This window comes from Neophocaena asiaeorientalis, unplaced genomic scaffold (assembly GCF_003031525.2).
Source record: "Neophocaena asiaeorientalis asiaeorientalis breed wild unplaced genomic scaffold, Neophocaena_asiaeorientalis_V1.1 scaffold479, whole genome shotgun sequence".
Lineage (NCBI taxonomy): Eukaryota > Metazoa > Chordata > Mammalia > Artiodactyla > Phocoenidae > Neophocaena > Neophocaena asiaeorientalis.
The window spans coordinates 3,559,855-3,577,578 of NW_020173774.1; the positions used below are offsets into that span (position 1 = coordinate 3,559,855).

General features: G+C 53.5%; 1 protein-coding gene across 1 annotated transcript in view; it reads right to left on the reverse strand.

Moving 5' to 3' along the window:
• Positions 1–17,724, reverse strand: part of DSCAML1 (DS cell adhesion molecule like 1) — a 340,859-nt gene that overhangs the window by 322,851 nt on the left and 284 nt on the right. Inside the window, exons 2-3 of the mRNA XM_024751739.1 lie at positions 7,844–7,869; positions 2,163–2,480 (exon numbers count right to left, since the gene is read on the reverse strand). Of these exons, the coding sequence (XP_024607507.1) occupies positions 2,163–2,480; positions 7,844–7,869 (344 nt within the window). The remainder of the gene's footprint in view (positions 1–2,162; positions 2,481–7,843; positions 7,870–17,724) is intronic.

The following is a 17,724-nucleotide window of genomic DNA, read 5'->3' on the forward strand; positions in this document are numbered from 1 at the left end:
CCGCACTGCCTGCAGACGCGGGGAGAGCAGAGAGGAGGCTAAGGGGAGGGAAGCAGGGGGGAGGGTGGGAAGGGCTGGGGTTTGGGTGCACACCACGGAGACAGTCCTCGAGAGCCTGCAGAGACCTATGGTTAGAAGCATCAAACAAGCAGGCCCTGTGTCCTCCTCCGAGCAGCAGTGTAACGCTGGCTAAGAGCTCGTGAACCTTCTGGAGCCTCGGTTTCCTCACGCGTAAAAGGAAATAACAGCAGCATGGAGAAGGCCTGGCACGTGGAAAGCACTACAGCAATGCAGCTGGTCATTACAGCCACGCCTCTGTCATTAACTGGCTACAGGTGCCCTTCGGGCAAGTGACTTAACCTTTATTTGACTTAGTTCCCTCCCTTGTAAGACACACCAGACAGGATTATTGTGAAAACTATATCCTAACCCAATAACAGGCAGGTATTAGGAAACAGAACATGGCTTGCCCTTAGCTCAATCCTCCAGGCTGTGGAGGCCAGAACTGGGCTCCATATCCCGACCTCAGGGCTCCCAGTCCAGCACCTGGTGTCGTGTTAGGGGGTCAGTGCTGTTCCTGAAAAGAGGATCCACGGGGAGCCCCAGAGGAGATATCTAAGTGGGTCCTCAGAGCTCACACTCCCACACCCCCCTCCCCCAACCGAACCAGTGGATGAAGACCAGCTCTTTAATTAAGAACTCCCACCCCACATCACCCCTACACACACCCATTCCCAGCTGCTTGGAACCTTCTACGTGTGAGAGGCTCTCCTGAGGCGGAAGGATCTTAATTCAACAGAGCGCTATCTCGCTGAACCGTCACACGGAGTGATGAACGAAGTAGGTGCTGGCATCTGCTTTGCAGATGAGGAAACTGAGGCTCAGAAACGTGTGTCCTCTGGTAAGTGGCAAAGCTAAGATTCCAAAGCACAACACAACTTTCCTTGAGGGCCTGACTCCTTGCCAGGACAGGAAGTCAGAGATATCGCAGGATCCATCGCTAGGCATGCAGGTTGGGGAGACTCCCCCCGGAGCCGACTCTCCCCCGCGCAACACAATCGCCGGGAAAGATGGCACGCCCAAGCCTTGGAGCCATCGCAGTGAGCTGGCTAGAACATTACCTATCCCCTCCCACTCAAAAAGCTCTTCGAAGGAAATCATTCCCCAAACTTCCATGCTTTCTTACTATTCGAGGCACTTTATAACAGATTGGGACTCACCAGCATATCATGACAACCTAGCTAAGAGTAGCTCATCTAAGCCATGCACTCACCTCCAGACCTAACCCAGAGAAATGAGACTTTCTGGTTTCTGTAAAGAGAACAGCTGAGAAGCCCTCACTTCCTTGCTTCCATCACCTCTTCCCAAGACCACAATGCTTCTCTGCTAAGAGTTTTCCATCATGAATTTTACCTAAATGCCTATTCTCATGAGATACCTTATATTCAAATGTCTATCAACAGTGGAATGGATAAATAAAGTGCAGTATAGCCAAACGAGACTATACAGCAAGGAGAATGAATGACATATAACTTCACACGGCAGTAGGGCTAAACCCCACAAACAACAGTGAGCAAAAGATTCAAGGGCCTAGGACTGTAGGACTCCATTTAGATAAAGTACAGAAACAGGCAAACATCTATCTTGTTAGAAGTCAGGACTGTGGTTTCCCCTAGGGTGGAGTGACTGTAAAAAGCATGAAGGCGCTTCTGAGGTGCTGATACCTTCACCTGGATATTAAACTTTGTGCAAATTCATCGAGCTATATACTCACAACATTTGCAGTTCTTTTATATACTCTCTTTCAATAAACGGTTTTGTTTTTTTTTTAAGAAACTCACTGAATTTTTCCATGAACCAAGTACTAAAATGAGCACATTACTTAATATAAATGGGCCCTATCTCCTTGGACCATCACACGTAGTGATGAACAAGGTGGGTGCTGGCATCAGCTTTGCAGATGAGGAAACTGAGGCTCAGAAAGGTGTGTTCTCCACCTAAGGACACACAGGAAGTGGCAGAGCTAAGATTCCAAAGAACAGCATGATTTTCCACGATGGGCCGCCTTGCCTTCTTCCATGCTACACACACATCCTCAAAACGACGGGCGCTGCCGGCTCCCCATTCCCGCCCTGCAGGGGAGCCCGTGTCTGGTCCTTTACCTGCTTTGACGCGGATGTTGGGACTCCGGATCTTGCCGGCAGCATTCTCCGCGGTGCAGAAGTAGTCATTGTCGTGGATAAAGCTATTGAAGGCGGAGGGGGAGAAGGGGTAGAGCTGCAGCGTCCCGTTGGCGTGGACGTGCCGGATGTGCGGCACGTCGTAGATGTCGTCCCCCGTGGCCAGGTACCATCGAAGGGCCGCACTGGGGGAGCCCGCGGCCGGGCAGGGCACCACCACCCCCACGGAGCTGGAGAAGATCACCTGCTGCAAGGAGTCATTTACAAAGTAGAGGCTGGTGCCGACATCTTCAGGGCGGGCTGCAGGGGAGGGGAGAGGCTGGTTAGTGCCTGCTAATGATACCCTCGTAGGCCCGGGAGGCTGCAACACCCACGTTCATTCATAAAACGTTCAAGTACCAGTCATTCAACAGCACTATCGAGCACTGACTGTACACCAGGCATTGGCAACGGTGAGGAAGAGACAGTTCCCACCCTGCATAAGCTTCCAGCCTAGCATAGGGATGGCAAAAGTTGAAACATCTCGTCCTCCATGCCAAGCCAAGTCCACGGAGAGAGGCGGCCACCTCTGCTATGGCGAAGGGTCCCAAGCCATAATCCACGTCCCCGCACCCCAGCCACCCATCAACACTTTAGGAGAGACACTGAAATTGCTTAGATAATGGATATTTATTGAGCACCTATTATACTCAGGGAGGTTCACACCCGGTCCCTTGGTTCATCTGTACAACACTGAGAGGAGACAGTACTGCCTCTTTTTTATTGTTCCCTTTTGGAGGCTGAGCAAGTTATGTGATTCGCCTGAGATGACACAGCTAATAAGCTACAGGATTGAAATCTGAACACACTGCTCTAAAGAGGATCTTAGCACACTTTCTGTCACACCACAGCCGAAAGGTAAAAGGTCAGAGACCGTGCTCTATGAGGAAGGGCTACACGAAGCGGGGATGCTGGCCTGGACGAGAAAAGACTGCAGAGCCTTCTCCCCCTCTGGAGGTCGATTTGGAAAATGTGTTGCCCCAGATGATGGGTTGAGGACTGGCGGCACCGTGGGTAGACCAATCCAAGCCTAGGGGCTAGAGATACCCACCCCCGCAAGCCTAAAACCATCCCTGACACTGACCAACCATGGAATTCCCTTCCCCTCTCTGACCCTCTGCTCCTTCACTTGTAAAATGGAGGGAGGATACAAGAGGCTGCAAAGACCCCGTGCATCTCTGACATGTTGCCATTGCCACACTCAGTCACACGGGCGAACCTGCTCACGACCGCAGCTACCTGACGACATCAAGGCCGCCTGACAAGGAGGACAGCTGTCTGCAACTCTCATCCCAGCCCAGGGCCTCAGTCTTGCCTGCCCTCGTGGGAGGCAGCCCTGAATAGTGGAATCAGGGCCTTCTCTCCCTACCAAGGAGCCTGCCCCCTTAAGAAGGGTCACCTCTGAACAAGTGGAAGCAAACCCAGAGGAAGAGGGGGCCTGGTCCCAGGTCTCCAGCTGGAAGCCTCTCCACCAGGAAGATCAAGGAGCAAACAAACCACTCTGCCGCTTGTTTAAAGAACGCTGCAGGGGACCCAACTTGACCTCAATTTCCACAACTCTATGGGGAGGGGAAGGGCCTGCATCCGACCATATTAATATTCTCGGCTTAACTCTGAGCCGAGCCTCCCGGGAGAACGTACCGGGCAGCTCATTGAGGAAGGCCATTAAGCCTCATTGGTCAGAGCAATTCACATCATCTCATAAAAAGCTGTGATGAAGCCATTAGCAGCAGTGCTGGAAAAGACATCCATGGGCTCCTTGCTGGGGTGACAGGGGCATCCTCTTAGCTACAGATGCATTTGCCCTCCCTACCCGGCACTGCGCGCCCATAGCGGCTGCAGGGGGTGGAGGCGGAGGCGGAGCCGGGCCACGGTGGGCACCACAGCTTTCCCATCCACGTCCTCACGCTGCCTCCCCGGTGACAGTGTCGGTGCTGGCGGTGGAGAAGTCTGCTCTGTGGAAGAGGGGACCCCAGTGGGTCCCTTGGAAGCCTGCCCAACTCACAGGGACCAGAGTATTCCCCAAGGTCATGAAATCATGCCATTCTGCAAGTAAGCAAACTGAGGCTTAGGAAGTTTCTCTTCGGTTCCACACTCCCCAGGTTCTCAGGAGCCCGCTCACCTTCTGAAAGGCTTCTTGATTGACATTCAGTCAACAATTATTCATTAAGCATCTTCTACATGCCAGGCACTGTTGCAAGCACTTTACTCGTATGACTTTTTTTTTTTTTTTTTGCAGCACGCGGCCTCTCAGTGTTGTGGCCTCTCCCGTCGCGGAGCACAGGCTCCGGACGCGCAGGCTCAGCGGCCATGGCTCACGAGCCCAGCCGCTCCGCGGCACGTGGGATCTTCCCGGACCCCAGCATCGGCAGGCGGACTCTCAACCACTGCGCCACCGGGGAAGCCCTACTCGTATGACTTTTAATCCTCCCGACAACCCTGTGAGGGAGGTATTATTCTTATTCCAGTTCACAGATGAGGAAACTAACGCACTGAGAGATCAAAGACTTTCCCAAGACCACATGACCAGTAAGTGAGGGCTCTGGGACTCAGACTGAGGCAATCTGAGCCCGGAGTCTGATTTCTTAACCCTTAGATGGTTGTAACCACTGCAATAATAAAGAGGGGGTTTATACCTCCCTCAAACACCACCTGGCCTCCAACTTCCCTTTTCAGCTGGCCAAGAACAGGATGAATATATCCACACGCCTGTGAGCACACACACACCCCCTGGGAGGGGCCCGTGTCGGACTCAACATTTCAGACAATGCTTAGCCCGTGGGCGCGGGGACATGACTCTGGGGTTTCTGGGTACTTCCTGAGACAACCTAGTTAATCAGACACCCTCACCGTGGCAGTTTTATGGATTTTGGACGCCAAAATCCATCAAGGAACAGAAAGAGGCATAATTTAGACATTATGGCTGACAAATGGACTTAGGAAGCTGAGAAAGATCCCTGCCAGAGAGGAGCTCAGGAATTGTCTGATTCAAGGGGCAGCGTAAGAAAACATTTAAGGATCAGTGTGAAGTAGCCCTCAGTGATGATAAGGCCAGCAGCAATACTCCTAGCCAGGGGATATGGGGCTATATGTATACGTATAGCCGATTCACTCTGTTATAAAGCAGAAACTAACACACCATTGTAAAGCAATTATACTCCAATAAAGATGTTTAAAAAAAAAACAACTACTGCTAGCCACCATGGATTTCACTAACTACGGGCCAGGCTGGGTGCTAGACCTGTTACAGGTGTTCTCTCACTTCATCTCATGACTCTCTAGGGGATGCTATTATTATCATCCCATTGTACAGATAAGGAAATCGAGGCTCTGAAAAGTTAACTAATTTACCCAAAGTAACCCAGAGTGAAAGTATCAGAGCTGGGCCAGAGCCCGACTTTGCCTGCCTTCAGAGCCTGGGGGCGAAACTGCCCTTTTGTACGCACCACACCGAAGACAAAAGGAATCAAACCACAAACTCTGGTTTTCCAGGCTGGGTATCCCTCCCCATCCTTTCTTCCATCCCAAACCCACACTCAATACACACTGCTGGTCTTCTCTCCCGGCTGGAAATCCATCCCACCCTCCCTGCAGAGACAACCCCTGGGGACCAGGCTCCTCTCGGCTCTGGGCTCCTGGAAGGACTGCCAGCCACGGTAGCAGCAGCCTTCCCGCCCTCTGGGCCTCGGATCCTGCCAGGGCCAAGGACACGGGCTTCTCCGCAACTACAGATGGGTAGACGTAATTGACGAATTGACGGGGACTGTCCAGCCAGCTGTCAGGGCTGAAGAAACAGCGGATTTATAGCAAAAGGTGAGTAGCCTCATATTTTCCCCCCCCGGTACGTAAGCTGCTGTCTTCTGGGTCTGGGGGAGCTGGGGAGGATTAGATACACCATTCATTTCAGCTTGTAGCTCTGACAGAGCACTGCCATTATGAAACATCACCCTCAGGTGTGAGACAATAGCATTTTGCACTTACTTCGGGCTCATATCTTACCATCACAAGGCACCTGTCAGCCTGGAATGCAGAAGCCTTTAAATAAATATTAATTCAGCCTCACCCCACCTGCCAAGAGAGAGGAATAAGCAAATCCATAAAGGGGAAACCGAGGCACAGATCCCCTGAAATCTCTGCCATGTGCTAAGATGAAGCTTGGCACAGGGCACCAGTGAGTGGCTGCGGTAGCGATGGGTACGGTCACCAGCCACGGAAGCGGTAGTAGCAGGGGTCAGGGGGCCTCACCCCCCCACCTCACGGAGTCTGGAGAGGCTTCAATGATGGCAGCTTTCCCTCCTCAGGCTCCCGTTTGAACCTTCAGAGCAGTGACAAAGCCTCAGCCAGCTCTGAGGAGCACAGAAGCATGGGACAATAGTCAGAGACCCGGGACAAGTCTGACAGTGCTACCTTCCCTCCTGGGGCTCATTCCTGACCTGCTGTGTGACCTCAGGCAACCCACTTAGCCTTTCTGAGCCTCAACGTCCTCATTCACAAAAGGGGGACCTTACCTGTCCCCCAGGGCTGCTGAGCAGGCAAAACAGAACGTGAAAGTACTTGGTTCCCCGTAATGAGGATGCAGGACTAGGAGGGATGGGATTGTTATTCGCATCCCAGCGATTCCCCGAGGGGACCGGGGAGGCGAAAGTTACTGCAAAGGGTGGCCAGGGCCCAGTCCCCCCACCCCTCTGCAGTCCTGCACCCGAGGGTGACTCCTGCACCCTTGAATGCTCTCCTCTCCCAGGTCCTTCCTGACCCGAGGCCAGGAAAGACTTGTTCCTTCAGGAGATCTTTACCCAGCATGAGCCACGTGCCCAGCAGGCCCCCAGGTGTGGTGGAAAGCATCAAAGGCCAGGGAAAACGGTCCCCACCATCCAGGAGCTTGCAAAGGAGATGGGGGCAGAAGAGGGTTAACCCACCGCCCAGGGCAGAGTTCGCAGAAGGGTTTATGGCCCTTTCTGTAATTTCATTTTGGCTCTACACCTACTCCCCTGGAGGCTCAGTGGCCTGGCTGATGGTACAGAGTTCTCAAAAGAAAGGAGGCTAACTGATTGAGCGCCTACTGTGTGCTACAAGGGCATCTCCTCACATAATCCTCACGCAGAGGTCTGAGGTGGGCTCTGTGAGTCTCATCTTACAGGTGAGGTCAGAGAGGCTCAGGGGGGGAGATTCTCCAAGATCGTACAGCCAGGAGGCCACCAGGCCAACATTCAAAGTCTGCCTGGCTCCCAAGCCAGAGTTTTTTCCAACACAAAGCTGAAGAGTTCAAAGTTTGGGACCTTATGAGGATTTGCTTTCATTTCTTCTCTGGAAGCCAGTCCACATTTGGAAAGCAAATCTTTGGACAGGAAACTTCGACTTTCCCAACTTTCCCCTAAATCTCAGCCATCCCCCAGCTCTTTCTTCCCTCCGCAGACAGAACCAGACAGACTTACAGAGAGAAGGAGAGGAGGGAGAAACACTTCATAAATAAAGAGAGAGAGATCAGATCAACAGCAAAGCTTCTTCTGGTCAAAGGGGAAATGGATTTTTAATAGAAAATGGAAGTTATGGGCTTGGTTGTGATGTGACAGACGCCCAGACTTAAACCCCTTTAATCTTCTCCGCCGGTTAACATGGAGCACCACCCTGATGCCGTGTTTCATAAAACAGGCTCCAAATGGCTGGGAGATTAGAAGCGTAGAAATAGCACAGCAATATTTTTAAACCAGAAATCGCCCCCAGGCATTTGGGCTGCCCCAGGGTCACCCCTGAAACCTAAATATCCATCGCATCAACTTGTCCGTCTGCCCTGCGCCGTCTGGCCATCGGGATTAGTTTGGCGAAGGAAACTCAACACCCACGCAGTCGACACTCAGGGGCCCCCCACCCCACCTGCCTGGGTTGGGATGGAGGTGTCTGGCCAACTGAGGCTTCCACCCAGGTGCACTTTGAATTATCCCCATGTCATCATCTCCAATCATCGTAAATGACAACCTGAGGGGACCGAAATGTTAACGCCTCACCACCTCCACAGGGAGAAATGAGTCACTTCTTCTCTTCCTTTACAATATTTAGTCTCATTCACTGGATCTTTCATCCAGGAGCATCTGCCAGTGCTGGAGTCCCTGCCACCTGCACCCGCCCGAGAGATGGGCAAGAGCCTGCAAGGGGTATCCAGCCCTGGGCACGGGGAGCGCGCTGGATGGTAGCAGCGGGGACGAGGGGCGGGCAGGGCTCCCCTGCAGGCCTATGAGCTCCCCGTCCTGGTCACCACTCTGTCCCCTGGGCCTAGCACAGCACTAGGCACTTAGCACAGTGGTTAAACGCCCAGACTCTGGCTCCCCAGGCTTGAATCCTTGCTCTGCCCCTTACAAGCAGGGTAACTGCAGGCAAGATTACCTCGCCTCTCTACACCTTGGTTTCCTCATCTATAAAATGGGGGTGACTGTATCTACTTCAAGGGTTGTTAGATTGGATGAGTTCATATGTATGACAGTTTCCGGTATATATAAGTGGCAGAGGTAACCACCTAAGTATTCATTGCTGTGGTTATAAATATTATCATGATAGCAGATAGGCGGGAAGTATCTCCCACAACAAATACCTCTCCCCGATTTTGATGATGGCAACTTCAGACAGTAGTTTTCAAACATTACTATGCATAAGAACCACCTGGAGACCTTGTTAAACATGCGCGTCCTTAGATACCAGATTCACTGAGTCTGTCGTAGGGCCAGGGAACTCTGTTTCTGAGGCAGGTGGTCCTCTGTCTACAGAGTAATGCTCCATAGGAGAAAGGTTTGCCATACCGGACTTCAATCCACTCTCCCAACAACAGACCATTCTCATGGGCTTGGCTGACAGAACCTCAGCACCTCATTAAGTAACTTAGTTTGGTGATCGAGTTAATGAAAGAATGGTGTGATCAATAAACAGAGCATTGCCACAGCTACACGGCTCCCGGGCCGCACACAGAGCTGTGGTTGTTTTAATGCAGATGTGAGGTTTCTCAGATTAATTTGCAAGGTTGACTACTCCACTGCATCTCCACACAAAGGTTTTCATAAAAGAGATGTATTATTATTTGTCTTCACTCTGTTCTTGTTCCATAGGTGGAAAAACCGGGTCCAGAGAGGATCAGCCAGTGGGGTCTCAGGTCAACCACCATGTCCATCCAAAACCCAGGTGAGGACCAGGGAGACGGGGTCTGGCCCCTCCATCGGAAAACCCCGTTATGGTGTGTTCACACCTTGGAGACAATCGGAGTCTCGATTCTGAGGACGGGAAGGGCCGGTCCCCCCAGACAGCATCTGAGCATTTACAGGCAACCAGAACTGGTTGTGCAGCTGGGACGAGTCCCAGACCTTCTGTCCCCAAACCTGGCACACTTGCTTTACCTCTACCCTCACCATCATCATGGCCACCATTTCTTTTCAGCACTAATTGTGTGCCAGGCGCTGTGAGAAGCCCTTTCCTTACACTACAGTGCATTTGATCCTTATGAGTACCCTCTAATGCAGCTACTGCCCAAGACCCCATTTTACAGCTAAGAAAACAGGATCTTCAAGAGATCAAGTCATTTCCTAGGTGGCACAGCCAGGGCTGACAGAGCAGCATTTGAAACCCAGGCCTCCCTTACTCCGGCTGTGTTTCTCAACGGGAGCACTACATTCTACTCTCACAGAGTGTCTCCGAGCTGTGACCATCCTATAAGGTGGGTTTCTGATGAAAGAGAGCCATTTGGGGAATGACGATTCTGAATTATTTGGGACTGCCCCAGGCGTCAGACACTTCATCCCTAATCATCCCTCCCTGCCCTCCACTATATCCTCCTTACTCTAGTGAGTAAAATAACCAAAAAGTATCCCCCCAGTTTCCAAACAGCCCTAAGGAAACAGTACCACCCCAATGAGAAGCACTGCTCCAGTGCCCAAGTGGTCACCTCTGTCCATCAGAAACGGGTTTTTTTTTTCTTTTTTCTTAAGATTCTTAGCGCAAACATAGTTCCTGTAACCAGCAACCAGAAACCTCTGAGATCCAGTAAAGATCAGTCATCCTTCAACCTACAAGGCCCCTCACCATCAGCTCCAGGAGAAGTTATGAGCAACAGCTGACAGTCAAACAGACCCTTTAATCTTCCAGCCCCTTCTAGACAGGGCCTGTCAAAGGAACGCCCCTTATGGCCAGAAAGGTCTTTCCTGGGAGTCGGCTCAGACAGCACAGTTGTCCCCAGAGATTCCTAGATTTAGACTGTTCACACTGGAAGGACTTAAGAGGTTATTTTGTTCAATCTCCTCCATTTACAGACGGGGAGAATGAGGCCTGGAGAGTCATTTGCCCCAGGTGCACAGCTGGCCAGCGTCCTGGCTGGGACCAGACCCCCGTCTCCACCGCTCTTGCAACTCTGGCCGCTCCACTTTCAGATCCCAGCAACCCAGGCACGGAGGGCATCATGGAGAAAGGGAATGATGTCATAGGAGGGAGCATTAGAGGGACCAGGGCTGCTGGCTGCCCAGAGGAGAGGGCTCAGGTGGGCAGTTCATCTGTCTACAAGTAGTCAAAGTGTCATCAGGTAGAAGAGGGTTTCACCTGGATTTATGTGGCCTAAAAGGTAGGAGCAGAGCCAGTGAGTAGAAGGTACAGGACCAAGAAAGTGGCTGACTGTAAGGGTGAGAGCTGTAATAGCTCTCTGGCCAGGAATGGCCTCCTTGAAAGGAAGGAGTTTCCAGTGGCTGGAAGTGCCGGAGCAGAGGAAGAACAACGCTGGTGGGACAGTGCAGAGGGGATCAGACAGCTGATTAGGGGACGGATTCCATGTCCCTGAAGGTGCCTTCCAACCTGGAAGATTTTGACCCATGGCTGTCACACCCCCAGAGCAGGTCCCCCACTCACCTTCTCCCCCATGGCTCTGGGAAGCCACCCTAGATACAGGGTGTCCATGACCCTGAGTCAGCTGGGTTCTCAGGGCCTGGATTCCAGTAATTGCTGTGACCTCAAACAAGGTGACCCAAGGTGGGACCCTGTGCCTACTCCCCTTCCCACAAAAAAACTGTGGAGTCCCAGCAGGGAGAACACCCTCAGGGGCGTGTCCAGAGGGTTATGGACTAAACTCGCATCTAAGGACCTGGGGAGGGAGCAGAGGTAAGCTCCTCCCACTGCCCCCAGGCACTGGGGCCACAGGGAATCTGCCAAGTCTACTCCATGAAGACGTTGGCAGCCTGGCTTTGTCTCATCAGCTGTTCCCCATGTCGATGAAAAGCAAAGGCTAGGAAAATTCTCCATATGTGTGAGGCCCAGGGAGGGGGAGACAGCCACACACAGCTGTGAGACCTTCGTTGTTCCTGTATCATGAGATGACAGTAATTATACCTCATTTCAGCAGAGCATTTATAAGGCTAAAACTGATTTGCTGTGGCTTTTACATGTGTGTGTTTATATGTTGCCCTCTTCGGTTTACAAAGCATTGTCACACGCTATACCATTGTATGGCCTTCACCCTTTTTGTGCATATGCAATAGCAATCGCTCTGGGGGACAGCCAGGACTGGGGTTATTTTGCCCATTTTGCAGATTGGGAAATAGAGGCTCATGAACTATTAGGTAATGTGCCTATATTAGAGAGCTGAGCTTTGTTTTCTAGGTCTACGGACAATGCTTCTTACACACACACACGGAGTTTAATGGAGATGCAACTTGCCTTTGAATAACTGTTCTTAACGAAGACGGCGACCTTGGAAACTGCCAGTGCAAACAGCGTGTAGAGCAAGGGCATGGGGAAGTGGGGCAGGGGGTGGCTGAACGGGTGAGGGGATAGCAGCTGGATGGCAGGGGTGGTACCCAAGGCTAATGCTGTCCGTGTGAAAGCAGCACAGGACAAACGGCCGTTAGACAGGGCACACAGGCTGCTGTGCTACAGCCCCGTGCCCCGCCACCCATGGGACCCACAGGCCACAACCTGCCATGAGCAGCAACTGACCTCTGGGTCATACGCTGCTTCCCTGGGTCATACGGCTGACTGGGTTATGGAGGGAGGGGTGGTCCAGGGATCCCCAAGGTCAGGGGCTGTCAAGGGTGTTCTCTAGACATGAAACTACCTGAAAGACAGCAAAGTCCATCCTAGCAGGGAAAGACAGAAATCCATCCAGCTACAAGGTATGGGGGCTCACCCTGTGCAGCCCATGTACATAGGTTTATGGCATTAAATCAGTTCTTACTGTGTCCAGTCATGGTAGAGATTTATCAACCAAACCCAGCCTTCCTTTGGTAGGTATGAGACTGGCCTTTGCCTCACCCTCAAATCCAAATCTGGAGCCAACCTGTGCCCTCAACTTTTCTACAACTGCCGCCAGCTGTGGCTGGGGAAAGGAAGTGTGCTGGATGCTCCCACCCCAGCCCACCCCAGGGACACCCAGGTGGCTGCATGGCCTCAGCTATCTGGCTGAGGATGGGTCCTGCAGGCTACCCAGCTGACAGGTGATAGAAGGAAGCTGTGATGTCCCCTGCCCTGGCCACCATTCAGCCTCTCTTACTGCTACAAAGTCTAAGTCAGTTGGCTTGGCCAAAACTGTGCCTCATTAGTACAACCATTCGGGACAGAAGCAGCTGCTCTGCTTTGGGGGGGAAGCAGAAAAAAGAAGAGGTCTAAGGTTTACTGAAAACGAGTTATATTCTAGGTACTTCATATGCATTATCTCCTTTAATCCCATTTCATAGCTGGAGAAAGGGAGGTTCAGAGAGGACCAAGGTCACATACTAAGTGCAGAGCCAGGATGCAAATGAAGGGTTTGCCTTGACTCCGAATATCCACTGCACCATCGAATTGCAATCTTTTTTATTTTTCTTCACAATTCTAGTATATAAAATGCTCTGGTTGGAAGAACTGGGGGAGGAGGGCTTGAAGCTCTGCCCACTGGCCCTCTCCCTCTCTCCCTCCGGCCATCCCCCGAGGCTCTACCCAACACCTTAGGGTTCCACCCCCACCTCCTTCAGAAACCTCTGTGGGCTCTGGTGGACCAGGGCTCTCCCAGATCATTAGATGTGCAGAAAAACACTCTGAGAGGCCTTGGAGCTGCACCTGCCAGGGTGGGATTTGCCCAGGGCCCCGGAAATGCAGACAGAATCATTCCCGAAGCCACCCCCCCAACCGTGGGCATCCCAGCTGGCTCTCTGGGAAGCAGCAGTCCAGCTGCCCTGAACTGTATGCTCTTCAAGCATTACTCCCAACTCTTTCTACACCCATCGTCCGACCACAGTGCCTGCCTTTCACCGCGCCCCCACCACTGCAGGTGACAGAAGGCGTCTTAACAATGGAAGAAGCAGCCGCTGGGGGCTCTTCCCCTCAGAGGCCACAACCCCCTCCCAAGCTGGACACCGACAACCCAGCGGGGTGAAAGAGCATTGTGCCTCACTCGATACCCTCTTCCCATCAGTTGCTGCTTCTCCACCCACTGACCACAGCCCTAAGCATCCTCCATTCTGGGGGTGCACTCACCAGAAAACAAATGTTGGCCCTGGATCCCCAAAGCAGGTGTGCCCCTCTCTTCTTCCTGCAGTACAAGAGGCACAACCCACACCCAAAGTTTGGTCTGCCTTCCGGTGTCTCTGCCACCGGTCACCCATCCCACCCCAGTTGCAAGGTCAGGGGCTGCCTTGCCAGAAGAAACACTCAGTGCTGAGCCCCTGTAGGCCTAGAACTCAGAGGCAAGAGAGAGGCACTACCCAAAACATCATCCTTCTCCCCACTCTTGCCCCACCCCCATTCCACAGAAGGAAAAGCCACTGCCTGGCTGCAGCTGAGGCTGAGATCAAGAGGCGGCTACTCACAGAGGGTGAGGCTCTTGGCCTGGCTAGGTGAGCATGCAAATCGGTATGCAAATTATATGCAAATCCAGGGCCTGCCCTTGGGTTCCTGGCACCCTGTCACGTCTGCTGCCTGTGGCTCACCCCATTCATGCACCCGGGTGCTGGTTAGAATCTACTGAGCTAGGGGCTGAGAAAGCACTTCGGAAGCTGGGGGCGTTTCCTTTTGACTGCTTCCAATGCCCCCAAGAAACACCTCCTCCAAGATCACGTGGGAGGGAAGAATCTCCCCGCTTGGTACCCATACCCCCCAAAAAAGCTCTCTGAACATCCAGCCTCCCTTCAACTCATCCACAAATAAAATCGTCCTTCACCAGGCTGAGCAGGGGACCAAGCAAGTCACAAGCGTGGAATTCCTGAAGACCCGGAGAAGGTAAGGGGGACTGGAGGTCTGCACCCCTCTGACAAAAGCCAACAGCCCATGAGGTGCCCTGTGCAGACAACCACCCTGTGCCTGGGGTGGGGGGGAGGTGCGCAAGCATCGCTGGGCCAACCCCACCCTCCACCCCTGCCATTTGCTTGCCCACCTTCTCTCGATTCCTCAATCTGAGAAAAATAAGCCTATTCAGCCAGTCTACTGGAATCTGCTCAACTTAAGCACTGCCTTTGGGTCAACTGCTTACTTGCTTTTTGTTTCTAATTGAGCTCCCCAGTCTGCTGCAGAAATATATTCAAGGCAGCTGACTTTGATGCCCAGAAATACGAAGCATCTGAAAGGTTTGTCGGGTATCAAGGCAATCCCATTCTCCCCCATGTTATCCTAGCACCCAGGGCCTCTCTGCCTACCTACCCCCTCCCCAACGTTCACTGGTCTTTCACCTCCTTCCCCTAAGTTGTGTTTGCCATTTGGAGATTTAAAAAACACATTCCCTTGAGTGCCCACCCCCCTTTTAATTAGACTCTGAACAGAGTGTTAGAGATTTTCTTAATGGCTTGTCGAAGGCTTTTAGTTTGGTCTTCTCTAGAGAGAAGAACCATGAGTCCCCATCCGAGAGGTTGGGGGGGGAAATGAAAAAAATCAATGCACCCCATTATTTTGGCTTTTAGAAAACAGGAATTTTAGTGCCGGGGAAGCTTGCTCTTTTACACAGTAAAAATGCAATTGCAGGCAACACAGATGCTGGCACGCTGGATGGAACAACGGAGAGAGCCTCGCTGGGGTTCCTCTGGCTGCCCGAACCTGGATTTGTTTTGGCAATAATAAGGCAGTTATTGAAGACTCGACAACCGATTATTAAAACACCTTCCCAGTTTAGTTCTGGGGAATCAGTCTGAGCTCAGGCTTCATCAAAAAAAAAAAAGGTATTTCGAGAGGAATGGAAAGAACAGACGCTTAAAACACATTCAATAACTGCTTAATTCCATCCAGAGGACGCTCCATCTCATCTTGTTTTCTCCTCCCTCTCTCTCTCTGCCTCCTCCCCCTCCTCACAGATGGACGTACAAATTATTGCAAGAGGATATTGTTTTCTGTAACAGCCTCGAACATTCACATTTACATTTTCCTTGGTGCCGCGGGGGTGACAGGCAACGGGAGAGAAAAATACACCAAACCCCATCTTCGCTGCTCTCACCACATCAACATCCTCCCTCAGCCGCCTCCGCCACCACCACGCCACCCCAAGCAGAACAGGCCCCAGGGACCAGCCTGGCACCTAAGACCCAATTAAGGCACGAAGGAAAAGAAAGGCCTGTCTGGCAAGTCGCCCTGGCGCCCAGCGCAGATGCTGGAGCCTCTGAATGGCAGGGGCGCGGGAGCTCTGCAGACCCAAAGGCCACTTAGGTGCCACCTCACCTGGCACATCCAGCCTCCCGCAGGCCCAAGGCCAGAGCTACTTGCTTCTCCTGTTGGAGAGGATTTTGCCCCTCGGGCCGTCCTGCCGCCTTCTGGGCCTTTCTCCAACCCCATCCCCATCTGCCCCTTCCCTATCAAATAGCTTGGGCTTCATTTATTAATGGCCGGCTTCTGGAAGGGGGAGGGGAGAGTCCATCAGGTATTTGCTAGGGGGCCTCGACTCCCGGGGAATGGGCTGCTCTGGAAGAGGTCTTCGGAAAGGGGGTGGGAGGTGTGTGTGGACACGGCTGGGCAAGAGTGTGGGAGCAGCTCCAGCCTGTGCTTCCTCGCCCGACAAAATGGAAAGGGGTGGCCGGTGGAGAGGGAACTAGCCAGAGAGAAAGCTGCCTCTCCTCACCTTATGTATTTTTAATATTAATGTAATTAAAGCTGCGAGCCGAGCCAGCCTGCGGGGCGGAGGGAAGCAGGAAGAGCCTGGGGAGAGGGAGACTGCGGGTGGGGGGCCCGGGGGAACAGGAGGCAGGCTGCTTGCTCCGCGGACGGACGGGGTATAAGAGGGTGCTGTGAGGGGTCAAGGGGTTAATCAACCTAGACCAGCCTTGGTGTGTGTCACCCCGTGGACACCGTTGGGTCAGAGAAACTCAACTACTTTGTCCACGATTCAGGGGCCAGCCCTCGCCCCGCACCTCAGCAGCATCTTGGCCTTCAGTCTGGCTTTGACCGGGCGGTACTTACAAATAAAATAGGGTCACCCTCCTCCCCCAAAGCCACGAGATACTGCAGTCAGCTCCGGCAGGTTGCAGACTCCAGACCCCTGGGGCGTCGGCAAGGAAGGACCGGACCCGTCCGGGAGCGCCAACCCTCTGCTGGATTGCCCTTCCCCCATCGCCTAGGGGTCAAGAGTTGCAGCTGGGCCAGGGCACCCGCCTGGGCAAAGGGGGTTGAGGCCGTCCCCCAGGGCGCGAAGGAGAAAAGTTAGAGGGCTGCACAGGTAAAGCTGAGCTCGTAAGAGCGTGTGTGCTTCTCAGCGCAAGGGCGCCGAGTTCGGCCGCCTCATCTCCCGCCATCTGTGCGCCCGGGGGCACGTCCTCTGCGATCTCCTAGAAGCCCGACAGCCGGGGGCTGCCTGATCCCGACTCGGTGCCCAGGTGATTCTGGTTGGAAATGTCTGACCGCTTCCAACCCCCAATCCCAGCTACCCCGAGGATCAGGTGCGCAGCGCTCCAGCAGCAGGTCTGGACATGCCTGACACCTGGACCCACCCTTAGCAACGCCTTCTCTCCGGGGAAAGCGACACGCGCCCACCCCCAACCCAAGATTCGTCCCCATGTCCGCTGACCAGGAGCCGAAGCGCAGACTCTCGCACCTTGGGGCGCGCTGCCCGAGGTGGCCAGGCGGCGCAGCCAAGCCGGGGCTAGTGCCCGGGGCAGTGGGGCTGGACGAAGGCGACCTTTAGGTTTGGAGAAAAACTTGCTATTATAGGGAGCCCAGGTCTCGGGACCCGCGGCTCTCCCCGCCCTGCATCCAGCCAGGGCGCGGATAAGCGCGGTGCAGTGCGATGCAGGGGGTCCGGGGCGGCGGAGGGGCGCGCGGTGGCAGAGAGGGAGTAAGCCGCGGCCCGGTTCCGCCAGCACTCCCAGGTGAACAGTCACGGCCTAAGGAACCCTCGACTCGGAGGGCACCCCGGGGTCCCAGCGCCACCCAGCCGCAGGCAGCGGGCAAGGGGCTGGGGGAAGGGTCCGGGCAGAACGGCGGCCCGGCAACGAGCGGGGAGATGAGGGGCTGTCTCACCACCTCCCCGCCGGGCGCGCCCCAAAAAGGCAGGCGCGGGTAGCTGGCGGGGCGGTCCAGGGCGGACTCTTACCTGGCCGCT